The 16,341-nt window shown below is 35.8% G+C and overlaps 1 protein-coding gene across 3 annotated transcripts in view; it reads right to left on the reverse strand.

The window, feature by feature from the left end:
• LOC126485469 (protein outspread) overlaps positions 1 to 16,341 on the reverse strand; it is a 774,913-nt gene that overhangs the window by 17,846 nt on the left and 740,726 nt on the right. For all 3 annotated transcript variants that reach the window (XM_050108877.1, XM_050108879.1, XM_050108878.1), the window contains exons 18-25: positions 15,619 to 15,853; positions 13,189 to 15,464; positions 12,802 to 12,904; positions 10,947 to 11,156; positions 8,388 to 8,535; positions 8,183 to 8,306; positions 5,799 to 5,951; positions 4,612 to 4,762 (exon numbers count right to left, since the gene is read on the reverse strand). In XM_050108877.1, the coding sequence (XP_049964834.1) occupies positions 4,612 to 4,762; positions 5,799 to 5,951; positions 8,183 to 8,306; positions 8,388 to 8,535; positions 10,947 to 11,156; positions 12,802 to 12,904; positions 13,189 to 15,464; positions 15,619 to 15,853 (3,400 nt within the window). The remainder of the gene's footprint in view (positions 1 to 4,611; positions 4,763 to 5,798; positions 5,952 to 8,182; positions 8,307 to 8,387; positions 8,536 to 10,946; positions 11,157 to 12,801; positions 12,905 to 13,188; positions 15,465 to 15,618; positions 15,854 to 16,341) is intronic.

Here is a 16,341-nt window from a genome sequence, read left to right on the forward strand (position 1 = left end):
CTTCCAGAAATATAAAGTAAACACGAATTGGAGGAACAATGTGTGTAATGCAAAAGGACAGTATTTGAATAGAGTGACATTCCAGCTGCAAGTGCCAAGATTTTGGAGAACAAACCAATGCAAAATTGAGACCTTAACCCATTCTGAAAAATAGAGTGAAATAGTATTAAATTACAACTTTGCTAGAAAATAGGCATATTAGTAAAAAACAACGGCAAAGTGCTAATCTACAGAAATTAGTAGAGTTATTTGATGAATTTGGGCATGTAATCAAATATATATTATATGGTATGGTTTGGGTGGTACTATACAAAATTAACATCTCCCCAAATAATGCACAAAGATATTTAATATTTTGAGCAAGTACAATTTGGTTTAGCTGCAGATAATGACCTTCCTATAGTCTTAAGCATTCCACAATATTAAACCTACTTCTTAAGAGTGAGGTACAATGTAAATTCATAACAACTTCTTGGTTCACTGTTCTCTTTCAGTATCCCCTACCCCAACCCAGTAAGCACAAAGCAAAAAATACACAGAGTAGTAGTATCATTACTCACATGAGCAAGGTGTTTCTACTGAATTCATCAGCTAATTGATGTATCACATATTTTTAGAATTGTTTCAAAAGGCATTTCCAGCTTCTGGCCATACTGAATACTACTAGCTATGTTTGGTTGCTCAGTTAACCATCACTACCTGAACTCCTGATCTTTTTATTCTTCGTGGACACACAAATAACGCTATGTAATTCCATTGGTCACCAATGGAAGATTTAAGCTGTGAGCAAGAAGAAAGTTTAATCTAAAATCCCTAGCATTGTTCTTCTCAGAAGTTACTGTCAATACAATGTGATGATATTTTGAAACAAAGTTCAGTTTAGATAGTAAAAATGTTTATGAAGTGTAAATTCAGCTGTCCGAGTAGGATAGGTAAGAGAGTATGATTTTTAAACACATAGCCTGCCAATACCTTGAGTTAAAATCAAAAATATCTTTAGTGTTCTGATGGTGCAAGATATGGTGTACATTAAGCCATGGGCCAAGGGGCAGTTACAATGGTATTCATTGTAAGGAAAGTCTGCTGAAATCCCAAGGGTTAAAATAATTTTCATTGCTGAAATCTGGGTTTTGAAGGAAGCCTGGTAGCAGAGTAGAGTACCTGGTTAGCATACTCTGGATTTAAAATAACAGCTGCTCATATTGCTCAGTTACACACTGGAAACACTGGCAATCTAGTGAAGGATGATAAACTGATGGCTGAAATATTAAATTCTATCTACAGAAATTGTTTCACATGAGACTATTGCTCTCTTGAAGGAGGGAAGGTCACTGGATTTTATGGGATACCTGCACACTCGCAACATTTAAAAAAGGCTGTATATATATAGCAAAACCTCAGTTGACACCATGTTTCTCAATTGCCAGAAAATCTTTGAAACTGTTGTGCATTGTCATAGTCTAAACCAAAGGCATTCTTCCAGAATAACCATCTATGTACGTGAGTGTAATAAAGACTTTTTATCAAACAAAACTATTAAATAGTGATAAAGTTGGAAACTCTGCAAAGAACTGTGATATCGTCATCAGTGTTTAAGAGTTGTACTCAGGGAGAACATAACTTTATCATGCAAATAATAAGAGCTGGCCTTTAACATAATCAAATGTCATGTAATGTCTGTAAATGGAAAATGCCCCCTGTTATTTTATTACGTCATTGCTGATTGATCAATAAATCTGTAACAGCTCTCAGAAGGAAAAGGCCTAAGACCCAGCCAACTAGTTTGGCTCATGCTTGGCAGGTCACTTGTGCATCATCTAAAACTAAAGGACTCCGAGACATTTTGGTTCACTACCCCTGGTTTTGAGAATACTGCCCCTACAGTTCATGTCACACAACTGACTCAAAACTGATGGGATCAATAGATAACTGCAAACTGAGCATATTTCATGATCATCATCTACATGATCCTCTAATGCTTATTTTCAGAGAAAATGAGGAAAGAAACTTTTGTGACTGTTGCTTACATATCTGTAAGGTTAATGCCCTTCAATGAAAGCAGTGCTGGCTGAGTTACTAATTCACCTGTCTGGGAAACTGAGGACATACGTTTGATATATACATGTTTTCTTCATGTTTCCTCCCACTCCAAACCAAAATTGTTGGGAATCTGAGGGTTAATAAGGTGTGTTTCTTCTGTGACAGGCTCACAAATATTTATTTCAGCTCTGCTCTCAGGCTGTGCAGCCTCTGTTATTAAAATTGTGCAACTGGAAAACTGTAGTGAACAACCTGATACTACTAAATACACAAAAGGGTGATTTATTACTAACAGAAGACCACCATATTGTTTCACAAAATGTATTTTTTTCTGCAGATATAGGATAAAAATTCTCTGCACGTATGCTCATTGTTTGCAACAGACATAATGAAGAACTATTCCTTTCAATTGTCATGTATAACATTACTTCTGGAAACCATCACTCCTTGAAATTCAGAACTATACCGTGACTAACAGGCAATGAGGATAGCATATCTGGAATCTTGCACATGTGTGCACTTTTCCCATATGTCAGTACAAACAAAATTTCACCCACCTGTTGTCCGTGATCCCTCATGATGAATTCGGAAAAGTCCTTCTCAGAGTTGTTTTCATACATAGATGATCCAAATTTTCATTCTTTGCTAATCCAAGTAGTTTGAAGAATTTATTTATCTACCTTGTTATTATTCCTGATTGATTTATTCACCTTATGAAGCCTCCTATTCCCCCTCTAATTTCGATATGAAGAGAAATAAATACGAAAAAAATGCAGAATACAAATAGAAATCAAATACAGGTCCTCGACTTCCCAGCCAGTCACTCGGTTAGTGCTGCTTTCATCGAAGGTAGTTTACCTTATGCATACATAAACAGCAATCATAAGAATTTCTTATCTTAATTTCTCACAAAATAAGCATAAGTGGACCCCAAATATAATGACGCAAAATGTTCAGTTTTCAATTATCTATTGTGGTGTAACAGAAATTAGCACCAGCTATACAAGGATTCTTACTACCCCAGTGTACTTGGTGCCTAAATAATATACTGTCAATTTTGGAAGGCGACTATCAACAGTATGTATAAAATGTATGTCTGACCATCATCTGCATTTATTTTAACCCCTGCGCCCCCCCCCCCCCCCCCAAAAAAAAAAAAAAAAAAAATATATATATATATATATATATAAAACATGCATTTTACAAAATATACTGTCATGATATCCACTAAGTTATTAGAATCAGAATTTCATTTCTTATTTGAATGTTGTCATGATAGTTTTGGACATAAATGGTTGTTTCTGTGTGGTTCATGTCTTATGAAAGAGTGCAGCAAAAGGCCAATGACAGCACCTTCGTCACTGCTGCCAGAATGATATGCCATCCACTGATACACACCAAGCACGGCCAGTGTGTAGGACAACATCCTGCCAGCAACTGTGCCCCACCTCTGTCTTCAACTGAATTACGTAATGAGAATGTTGTAATTGATGAAAAATGGATGTTGTTGTGCTAATTTGATTAACAACACTGACACTTTTTTTACGAAGTTAACATTTTTACAAAGACTGTTGAAACTATTTTTGCTCAAGATGGAGTCTCTCGATGTTCAGATTTGTAACTGCTCATCAGGAAACTTATCTGACTGACTTCAACATTTTGTGGCGACTTACACCCTGGTAAACAAAAATATGAACACATTCACGAGAAACTGTAAGTCAATATCTACCAATTGCAAGGTTGATTCACTGGAAGTTTAACTTCTGCTATACGTCTACATCGGAACAAGAGTTGTAATGCCACATTATGGATGCAGTCAATTTTGAATCAATTGTTTCTCATTAATTTTAGTCGTCATTATCCCAAAAATGAAGGACCTGAGAGCCATAACATCTCTGAGTACTTCCTTGCAAGTTGTACAGTAACAACATGCCAAACGTACGTGAGCCAAATCTGTCTGTTTGTCTGTCTGTCTGTCTGTACATATACTCAGTGGGAGTCATTTTATTAACATGAGACACAGAACCTTAGATGCACTTTTTTCTTGTGTACATGAATATTCTTTCTCAGCTGCTGAACAAGCCTTTGCAGCTCCACAAACCTGAACACAACAGGAACTTTACTTGTATTTGCATCTGTTAAGCAGTCAGTTTCATACACTTCTCACTGCTTTACACATCTCTTCTTCCCATTTTCGAACAAAGATCCTTGTTAAAAAGTTAAATTTTACTTACCTTATTCTTATTGAATGTTAATATGCTCTTTAACAACAATAACAATTGAAAACCATAGCATGCAAGTGCAGCTTATGAAACACTGTACAAAGCACCGTACAGAGAAATATTCACACAAAATGGAGTGAGTGCTACAATAATAACTACACAAAGGAACTGTACTACAAATCACACTACCCACAAAAATATTTCCTTTCACACATGCTTCATAATGTCTGTCTACACAATATCCTTTCCATAGACACTAGGTTACCGTCTTCAAACTACTTTCATACCTAATACAGTTCAGTGTTACAATGTCTCAAGTTTAAATATAAAGTTTCTCAAATAAACTTACAGCATGTGCAACATTCAACTGCTGTTGCAGTTTCTGTATTTCTGCACACTTTTCTTGCAATCTTGATTCCTGATGCTCTAACAATTCTGCAGCATCTTCTGATGAAATCTCATTTGCTTCAGACATTAAATGTGCTCTCAGTTGTTTGTTCCTGGAAATTAAATGCAAAATACATGTACACATATTAAAAAAATAAAATCAATATTCTATTCATAGGTAACATAAGCTACTGGGTAACTTCTTTTTTGGTTTTGTTTGCTTCCCAGTATACAGCTGCAAATTCTAGTTTCAATATATTCTGAACTCAATAACATGTAACTAATTGAGGTAGCACTAAAATTGTGATCTTGGAGCCCTTATCAGGATGAGTAGGGTTCAATTTTTAGTCAGCATCCACATGCTATTATAATATCAATGTCTACAAAACATATAACATCCTTCCAACACTTTCCTTTCCCTTCACGGGCAAAAATTCATAACTTTCTATGAACGAAATCTTGACTGATGACAGACGACTAGCCTTAAAATCATTTTAATAATTATTGTGGGAATGATCACTGCAAACGCAGGACATATTTCCACAGGACTCTTATAAAAGCAAAGGCAAAAATCAAAACTACAGAATATGAAGAGATATAAAAATTATGTTGAAAATTTCTGGGAACTTATTTGCCCAAGGGCTATAAGACACTAAAGAATTTTAAAAAGAAAGTCCCTCTTAGGAACTACAAAAGACATAAGAAGATGGAAATATTTCAAAAAATATGGTGTGTAGATTCTATACTTAATTCACTAACAACTACACTCATGAGCAATTTAATTAGGTATAGGTCCTGTGTTCAGGTGACACCATGGTGACTGGCATGGCCCGGTGTGCTATGTGAATAGGATATATGTCAGAGTTTCTGTTGGCAATTGGTGTGATATCTGGGATGTAGCTGAGTAAGATATGTATGCTTTGGACACAATTCTTACCCATATTCAAAAGTTGTGGGTGTTGGTTGAATGGTTACAGAAAGGACAGCTTTGGGTCTCATTGATTCTATGACACAACAGATTTTCACCATAATCAGATTGGAAACATGGGCTACTTGTTACTAGATATGAGTCTCCAATTCAGTTGCTCATGTGTAACTACTGTCTGACACAGTATCTTATGAGCAGAACCATATGAAGCTACTGTGTACCTTGCATCCAGCTGAAGAATGTGTTGCTGTGCTTCAGCAAGCTGCTTGTTAGCCACACTCAGTTGCTCTTCTAGTGCTGCTGACTCAACACATTTGATCGAATACTTCTCGGACAGTGACAGAATTTCTTTCTTTATCTCTTCCATCTCTGCCCTGCAATATAAAATTCATTAATAAGAATAATTACAGCACTGTTACTGTTTATGGAAACTATCTTCCTCCTTTTGATAACAGTCTCCCTGCCATTTAGTATGGTACAGAACCTAATTTTTCTTTCATCTGAGCACTATATGACACGTGTGATGGTCATACAGCTAAAATGCAGGACAGTAACACAACCCTTGTAAAAGAAAGAAAATATATGTCTAAAAAATCTATAATAGTTTATTTTATTACGAGTTCCACTGATTCCAATAGCATTACAGTTCCTAGGTTACAGTACAAGTTAGTGTTTTTTGCAATGTTTAGAACTGTGAATTTTTTAATAAAATTTGCAACAACAGATACAGTACCGTACAATATGCTAGATTTTTGATACTCATATCAACTAATGACCAATCATAATACATGAGAATAAGTAAGGTACATAGTACAACAAACACAAAAATAATTTTTACATATACACTATGAGATGTTCAGAGTACTAATAGCCTGATATCTGTAAATCAATATGATATATTTTACAGTAAAAAAAAATTTATATTTATTTTCACAGTATAGGACATTCAAGTTCTACAATTAAACTACACAAATGTACACTCATTTATGCTAAAAAAATTCCCTAAATGAGTAGAATGAATTTTAAAAATTGATGTATCAAGTTGTTCTTGAATGCATGAGTAATTTACACCTTTCTGCACAAGGGTAAGATTTGTCTGATTACTGTAAAAGCAATGTTTTGCCCTCTGTACTGTGACCGACTTCATATAATGGCCACAACATGCAACAAGGTTTTGAAAAGCCACTGTTTTTGTTAATGAAGTATACACAGTAGAAAAGTAGATGTCATTCTAAAATCCTATACTTTCCAGAACAGATTCCTGAAAGACTGTCTTGGATCAACACAACTCATTATGTTTATAACTCTCTTCTGAGTAACAAGAACTTTTTTTCTGGCAAGAGCTGATTACTTCAAAAGTTTATGTTGCAAGACAACAAAGTATTGAAACATCTTAAGTACGCAGCTCTGGTGCCATCATAGTGTGTAGATGAAGTAATTGTGAATATGGCAAAATTTGTGGAATGAAGTCTTTTTGACAGATCTAGGAAATGGCAGGGCCAATTAATTTTGTTACCGATGTACACACCAAGGATTTTTAGAGTCCACTTGCTGTATTTGTTGTCCATTACATTTTATATTTATATCCTCTTGTTCTTTCTGTTGCTCATGAAATTGTACCTAATGAGTTTTTTCGACATTTAGAGAGAATTCACTACACTAAACCAGTACACCATATTATTGAATGCACAGTTAGCAGACACTTCGAAGTTTTCGCACCTATTTATCCATTGAATGTACTCTGACAGAGTGAGAGGTCATTTCTAAGTACAAGAAATAGCAAAGGTGCCAAAACCAAGCCTTATGGCACAATAGTTTAACAGGTAGGTGTAGGGGTGTAGGGGTGTGTGTGTGTGTGTGTGTGTGTGTGTGTGTGTGTGTGTGTGTGTGTGTGTGTGTGTAACTGGCTGGTCACTATTAAATAATCATCTCAACCACTTTACAACATGCTGAAACCATGCCTGTTTATCCTTTTCTTGTTAAAAGTTACCACTTGTAATTTAAAACATGCACCATTTCATGGTTATCGAAAATAATATACAGAGGCATAAATTTAGAGTTGCCCCATTGTCAGTATACTGCAGAATGGTTGAGTGCAAGGGCATAAATTGGTAACTCCACTTTGCCATGGAAGACAGTCATGTGCACCAAGGCAGTACCCCATCCATAACTAAGGCAGAATGATCTTTTCCCATCTCAGTGGGAGGTAGGGTGTTTGCCTAGACCTCTTGACTGGGTTAATCTTCATCTCAAATTATCTTGTATTCAGACTGTTTATTTCATTGGGGGTTGGTGAAAAGCAAACTTTGTTCTAAAATTCTGAAATCAGTGATACAAGAAGAAGCATAATGAAGCTACATACAAAACATTTACAAAAAGGGAAAATACACAGACTGTTTCAAAGTCATCTGTTATGCAATCATGGTATACTGCTCCCCGCTTACTCGCTTGGAAATTATGGTTCTAGCACCATCTTTTAACTTTTAAACATAACATTTGTACTTGCTACAATGCTAAATGATCTATTATACCTTTTTTCCTACACTTGTTAGCTGCATGCAGTTCTTTATAAAGCAGTTTCTAATCAGAAATTGTTTGGACTTACTCATGCTCTTTATGAAGTGCACCAATGTCGTGTGTAGACTGCATCTTCTTTATGAATTCAGACTTAAATTTTGCAATCTCTTTCTGAACTTCAGTTTCATGTGCTTTTCTCATAGCATCTAGGGCTGAAAAATTGGTAGGGTTATTTAACACACAATTGACTACCATATTATAAAGCATCTATCAAGATTAGTTTTAATGCATACCTGCAAGGGTGGCCTGTGTTTCCTCAGCAAGTGCCTGTTCCTTTTCCAGCCGCAGTTGTTCCAATTCCTGACGGTGTTTCTCTTCCAATTCAGCTATTATACGTCTGTGAGAATTTTCCATTGCAACCAATCCTTTTTCACACAGAGCCTGTTAGAGCAACAGATGGAATGTTACAGCACTATGTTAAAATCATAAATCAAGTCTTCCTTGATGTTTCATACAGATACAATACATACAAGATGTTCAGTTTGTGAAAGAGGGTGCAGAGATAGGAAGTGTTTTCACTTGAAGGTAATTATTTAATAAAAATGCTGCTTAACAAGCAACAAAACTTTACACTGTGATTCATGCTGCTTATGATGTAACTGCTGAAGTAGTCCATGCTATGGCATTATCACTTGCAGCTAGAATTCCTTATGTGCATACATCAGAACAATTCTGCGTTCGCCACAAATTACTGCATCTTTTCCCCCTACAAGATGCCAGCTGGTCACACAGCTGGCACCTTGTAGGTGCATAAGAAAATGTTTGCTTCTCTCTCTCTCTCTCTCTCTCTCTCTCTCTCTCTCTCTCTCTCTCTCTCTCTCTACCTCATGTCCTTCTAGCTCAAAAAAGAATTTTTTGTGCTCTGGCCCGAAAAAGGATTATTCTAAGAGCTAGGAAGTTTCTTTTTGCCTGTGCCTATCGACGACTGAACATCCTTGCTTTCTAGTGAGCAGTCTCCTTTAATCCAAAAGTGTTTCAGTTCTACCAGAACTTTTCTAAAACAAAAATAATAGAGTTCAGCATCCTATAAACAATTAGAAAGATTTTGTTGAAAATATGTCATGGCCTTTTATGAGGAACTGCACTTGAATTTCAGTTCAGTAATACAATAAAATCAAAGAACACATAAATTTGGACAGAATAAAAATTTGAAACTTTATCTTCTGAATAATGGTGTAGTGTTTTAAGCAGCACAGGACCTCACTCACTCACAGATGGTTTATGAAGTTTCAAATTATTTCAAATTATATGACTGAGTGGTTAGGGGAAGAAGAAATTCACCTGCTGCTATGGCCATCACCATTAAAAGGGCACTGTGTATTTAGAAGACACCACTATTGATAAAGAAAAAAATTTATGTCATATGAAGCCTTAGAGTGCCTACACAATGTCATCTGATGCCTTACTCTTCTTACTTATTTTGAGGATAACACAATGAAAATGTTCCCCAGACTATGTTCAACAATATAAGTATACAGCAGAACATAATTACGAGCCTTTATTGGATGACTGCCATACAAAAATGGAACATGTTGTTGGAAACAGGATGAAGGATGGCTCACTGTATCATATTTTTTTAAAATACCTATTTCTCAATTCAATTTGACATTTCATAGTGATTTATTCAAGGTGGTTTTTTTTTTTTTTTTGTGGTTGATAATCCTGGTCAGTACAGATTAACTTTTATGCATTACTACTCCTCAATTATGTCTGTCTGGGGATTAGATGTACACTAGTATTTGGTAAAAAGTTGCTCCATCTAAATATTCTGCCAAAAGCTGCCTTCATTACTCATTGAATACTGGCCAGTTATATGGCTGAATACATAATATGCTTTCTGTTGTACTTTCAGACAAATTTTCTCCATTACAAGAACAAATGATTGACAATTATAGCTCACATACGACAAAGGAGATGATGTGCTCTGGAGTAAGTGATGTTTCTCAACAGCTATTTTCACTATTTTCATAGCAACCACTAATTTGAGTAGTTTTGTATAATAGAAAGAGCAAGGGCATACAAGATTTTAAGCTCAATTCCATACGAATATTTTGGAAGTACCAACACTACTTTGATCAGTGTAACACTTGTTTAATATTTATCCAAAGCCACAGAAATCAAAGTCTTTCAATCTTTACGATGAATGGCTACCAGCTGCTTATTTTTACAGATAATACAGGGTGTACATAAAGTCCGGTAACACTTTCAATTATTTATTGCACAAGAACCAAACATTGTACAAATATCATACCTATGTCAGTTTGAAGAGAAACCCTGAAGGTTGTTTTTTTCCCATATATACCACCACAGCGTAGTTTGATAATTTGCAGATAGTCAGCACTAATTGCAAACATGGCAAGCAGACATCCCAGTGTGAGTGAAGTGAATGTGGAGCCACGTTTGTGATTAGCGCTGACTATCGACAAATTACCAAACTACGCTGTGGTGGTATACATGAAGAAAATCTTTCAGGGTCTCTCTTCAAAATGCAATATGTATGACAACTGTACAGTGTTTAGTTCTTGTGCAATAAATAATTGAAAGTGTTCCCAGGCTTTATGTACACCTTACTTTTAAATTTACGTGGTAATTCATGTGTACTTTACTGGAACACAGAAACATCAGAAAACTGTGTGCACATAAACTATAATAAATTTTCCAAGAGATTTGAGCCCAAGATTACAGTTCTGCTTGATATTCCAGGTGAACACTATTAAATCAAATACATTCTTCAAATAGTAACATTACGAACTCATTTGTATGGTAAAAAGAAAAGAAAATCATTGTCTTACCCTGAGGTGTTCAATTTCAGCTTGATATCTCTGCCTGATGTTCTCCTCACCCTCAATGTCCCTTTCAAGTCCTTCTGCTAGAGTTTTTTGATATGCAGCTCTGAGATTTTCCACCTGTTGCGTGTATTCAGAGTCCAGAGTACCAAGCCTACGTTCAAGGCGGCGGGCTCTTTCTTTTAACTGTGTCTGCTCATGTTCATGTTGAGCAATCTATGTGAAACATATAATAACTATTTTTAAGTATAATTTTAATAACAAAATGAAACACTTTAATCTGCAACAGAAGTAAATATGACAAGCAAATCACAAAAACCCAAGTCATTTACAGCTTGATGAAGCCAATTCTCACACCACTATTTCATAAATGTTACATTTCATTTTTTACTGTATAGCATATAGACAAAAAGAGAGAAGAAAAAAAGTCTGTAAGATATGAAGACTGCTAAACTTCTTGACATGGCACATTCTAGGCCAGAGAGAGAGAGAGAGAGAGAGAGAGAGAGAGAGAGAGAGAGAGAGAGAGAGATCAGTTGCTATTGTCTAAAAATCACATCTTTTATTTGTGATGTATGAGAAGGGTTGCCTACATGCAGATTTATAACTAAAACTGTGATGTTAAAAAGAAAATACATTATTTCTACATCTACATCCATACTCCACAAGCCACCTTATAGTGTGTGGTGGGCACTTCATGACACACTGTTCAGCATCCTTCAATACACTCTACACTACTTCAAACATACTGTGCTGTTATTGTTCAAAGAGCTTATCTCCACATTTACTGTTTGCAGTAAAAAGTTAATGCCAGCAACTCATTAATTTCCTTCATTTTCAATGTGTACTGCACAGGGAACTTCTGTCATCAAGTAAAGAAATTTAAGCCTGTAGTATGTGTGTGCAGGGGGTAGTGGGTGGTGGGGACAAAGGAATTATGAAAATCTTATACTTTATGATTCTGCAGTTGTCTCTCATGGTCATCAGAATAACCACAGAACTGAGAGTAATTAAGTGGTCGAACTATCAGCCACATCTAGTACGTAACAATAAAGCTTACGACATAATTTAGCAACTACAACAATGTGTACAGGAGTTCTTATGTTTTACCTGGCCTATCATGAACTTTACATAAGTGAAAGAAACAAATGAAGAAACAGATGTTCTGTAACAAAACAGGTATTACGAACACATTATTCATCATTTACTGAAGTTTGATACGACATAGGGAGAGGAAAATAAATATATGTACACTAGGCAACAGTGCAACAGAAAGAACAATCAACACTGTAGATGTGGAACAACACAATCAAAAATGAGCTTCAGATGACATTAAAACCACAGATAGTGTAAAAAACAAAAACAGGTACTAAATTTATGATGTGATTCTGGATTAAGGTAGGGGAAAGGAAATCTACAGAAAAAGTGGCTCAAGGGGATAGCACGTGACAAGAATCAAAAGGATACAATTTCTCTAAGATTTCTGGTGAGGTGATACTGGTGTGACCAGTAAGCTGATGAAAGTAGGTCTGGCAAACATTTCTCATCACCAATCTAATCTATATTTGGAATCCCAGAATGAGATTTTCACTCTGCAGAGGAGTGTGCACTGATATGAAACTTCCTGGCAGATTAAACCTGTGTGCCGGACAGAGACTCGAACTCGGGACCTTTGCCTTTTGCGGGCAAGTGCTCTACCAGTTGGTAGAGCACTTGCCTGGCAAAAGTGCTAAGTTCGAGTCTCGGTCCGGCACACAGTTTTAATCTGCCAGGAAGTTTTATATTTGGAATAGTGGTAATTTTTACTGTGATCTTTTAACAATGAATTTACAAATAAAATAAATTCTTGAATAATTCTTACAAGAGCCTGCTGTTGCTGCTCCAACTCTGCTTTTAGAGCTTCCATTTCCTGTTGATGTGACTTTCTCAAGAGTGATACACTTTCCTGGTGGATCTCTTCAAGCCTGAGACAAGAAACAGTACAATAAAATAACTGTAATGATTGTGACTACCATGTGATAGGTATATATCTACAGCTTCCTGCATTTATTACTACTTTATATGATTTGAAGTAAATAACATACATTGCAGATTACAATGCAAGTATGAAAGATAATACACATCATAATTTACAGTCAAGCTGCATGTCAGTAGATCTGGTGAAGAAGTTAGGCAATGTACAATTTTTACATAATTATCAACTGATCATACAAAATTTTATTTTTCTTGATGAATAATTGGGTCTTACCTTTTCATTTGTTCCTGTAGTTCCATGCATTTCGAACACTGGTGTTCATGCAGCATGTACCTATTTAAGTTGGCCACCTGTTCTCGAAGTGCGGAACATTTACTACACACACTGTGCCAAGTTACTTCCATATCACAATCTTCCACATCTGTCAAATGTTGATATCCTGCATCAATTTCAGCTGAGCACAACATTTCCTGAGAAGTTAAATGATTACGAAGAACTTCTAGATCTTTTTCCAGGTAATAAAGATCCTTAAGAACTTCTTGAACAGATTCCTGATTCGCCTTCTGGCCAGTTAGATAGTTAGGTTTATCACTGGAGCCACTATCAAGTAATCCTTGACACTCAGAATAAAATTTGTGAAATAAGAATTCAAATTCTGAACCAAGTTTCACATTAGTCTCGGGTGTTTCATAATCCAGAAGTCTAGCAAGAATTGGTTCACTGTCTAAAAGGTGTACTACATTTGAATCTGTGACACTGTTTTCCACCTGTTGTGGGAGAGGTGATCTATCTACTACTGAAGAAGATTTTTCTTGCACAATTACACTAATTCTAGCATCAATTAAAGCTTTATTAGCAATCACATCTGCAAGTTCTGCTAACAATTTTCTTGAGTCTTTTGTGCTTTGACTGTGATAAAGGTTCTTTATAGTATCTTTATTCTGTTTCAATCTTATTATATACTCTTCATACTTCTTTGTCAGCTCTTCAATACCCATTTCCATTTCTTTCCTCAAAATTTCTTCAACCGTTTCTGCCCACTGTTCCAAAAATGAACGCTGTGTTCCAATAAAGGTAAAACTGGCTTGCCTTTCTGCTGTCAGACTAGATTCATAAGCTTGACTGCACCTCATCGCAACATGTGATATTTCAGCTTGTATAAGTTCATGATTTACTGTTTCCTGTGCAACTGTCCAAGCTTCTCTCAACTTCTTATCTTCTAGTTTACAGTTGTTTGCTTCAACTATTTCATCAGTGTGGCTCAAAGTCTCATATGCCAAAGACTGTGCTAACTCATCTATTTTCTCTTCCTTGTATTTTCTCACACACATACTAAGATCGTTCTGTTTCTGCAGAAGTATATTAATGATATGTGTATCCTGAGTGCCAGAACATACAGTGTCTTTCACTATTTTTGACTGAACTGCATCAGAAAGAGCTAAAGTCCCCTGTACAAGCAATCTTTCAGAAAGAATTTTTGTAAGATGTTCAAGGGAGCTTTGTGAACTTTTGTAACCAGAGTTATTTGTACCACTTAACTTCAGTTTAAGAGCTGATATTAGCCTACTACTTTCCAGAATCTCACTGTCAACTACCCACTTTTTAAAATCCAAAAAATTTTCTTTGCTTTTTAAAACAGCTTGCAGTACCCTGCTTATTATAACTGTTTCATAAGCCAGTTTTTCTGCAAGAAGATTTAATGATGCTTTGTAGTCTAACTGGTTACTGGCATAAAGACACTTTCTTTTTTCAAAAAGTGTTGACAACTTCTGTCTCAAAACATTTTCTAGTTGACTTACTACTAAATTTACAGAATCTCCAATTATTTGTACTTCCTCAGAGTCAAATACCCTATCTGTTTCGCTCTCACAGTACTGTGTGTTGCACTGCTGCAGAATATCTCTAATTTCTGACAACCTACATTCTAAGGATAAGAAGTAATCTAACACTGAAGAATGATCAACAGACTCTCTGTAAGTCTGCATTATGTTCAAACACTGTTGTACTTTTTCTCTTGATTTTGCAATCATTGCATCCAGTGCATGTAAACGCACCTCAGCTTCAGAACATCTGTCACTTTCTGCTTGTTCAACACTCACCTCCACTGGCAGACCTGAGTGTTCTGGATGTTCTGGTGATGAACTTTGTGTCGTCATGTCTACATCATCTGTCTCTGATGCCAAACTTTCAGTCGCTTTGGCCACTTTTGACTCCAGTGCAGACAGACGAATCAGAACCTTCATTGGCTCAGAGCTTGTTGCACTATCTAATGACTTTCTCCTTAGACGAGCTGATGAAGATTTCAAATTCTCATTGCTACCCAGTTCCTTCTGTGTTAGCTGTGGCGATTCACTTCTTGACACCCTAACTGATTTAGGGATATCAGTGAATGGTCGTCCTGCTTCCAGTGCATTTATTTTTGCTTCTAGTTCTCCCAGTTTTTCTTCTAGTTCTTTACATATCTGAAATGATTCTCTGCCCTTTAAAGATAGAGAACGTCTTTTTTCTCGGGAGTCTGACTTTGAAAGCTTCTGCTTCAGGCTACGAACCTGTGTAAAAATAATTAATCAGAATTTGTACTTCATAAAAAGATGAATATTTTCAATGACAACATTTTAGTATTAGACTCTTTACAAAGTGACTAGTTATTTGAAGAATAATGTATACGAATAAGTACTTAAAGAAAAGTCATTTTCCCTTTACCTGTTTCTCAGCAGAAGTTAGTTTTGATGTTAAATCTTCTATACGTGACACCATAAGTGCAGCCTGTGCCCTCTCATTTTCTTCGCGGTTCTTTGCATCTTGCCGCAGGGCAATACATATAAGTTCAAGATCATCATAAAGAGCATGAGACTCACGTAATTCACGTTTCATCGCTTTAATTTCCTGCACAGCTTTCTCAAAACGTGCTCTGAGTTCATCACACTCTTCCAAAACTCTGGAAAACATTCAGTTCTTAACATATGTATATTAAAGAATATAATTTGAAAACAGCTTGTTCAGTACTCACAAGAAAACCCACAAAATAGTAGAGTAATGGAACATCTAACACCAACACAAAGCATTTGAAAAAGAATCCTCAAGTCTAAGAGTAGATAACTGCTTGGTAAGAGCTTGCTTCAGATTTATTTATTTATTTATTATTTATTAATTATCCATCTTTAAGCACTAAAAATGCTAACAATGAAATCTTGTGTGTACATACACATTTACAATTACATAAATAACATACACAATAAACACTGTGTAAAAGAAATTTACATCATTATTGTTTGCCAGATACAAAATTGCCTATCATACTGCACTTGATGTACTCAATAAATTCACATGTATATAAGTTTCATTTAAACTGTATTGTACTTGAGATCATCTTTGGGGCACATTTTGAACTCTTATTCCATATAAAATGCTTTTTCTCGAAACCAT

Source organism: Schistocerca serialis, chromosome 1 (assembly GCF_023864345.2).
Source record: "Schistocerca serialis cubense isolate TAMUIC-IGC-003099 chromosome 1, iqSchSeri2.2, whole genome shotgun sequence".
Classification (NCBI taxonomy): domain Eukaryota; kingdom Metazoa; phylum Arthropoda; class Insecta; order Orthoptera; family Acrididae; genus Schistocerca; species Schistocerca serialis.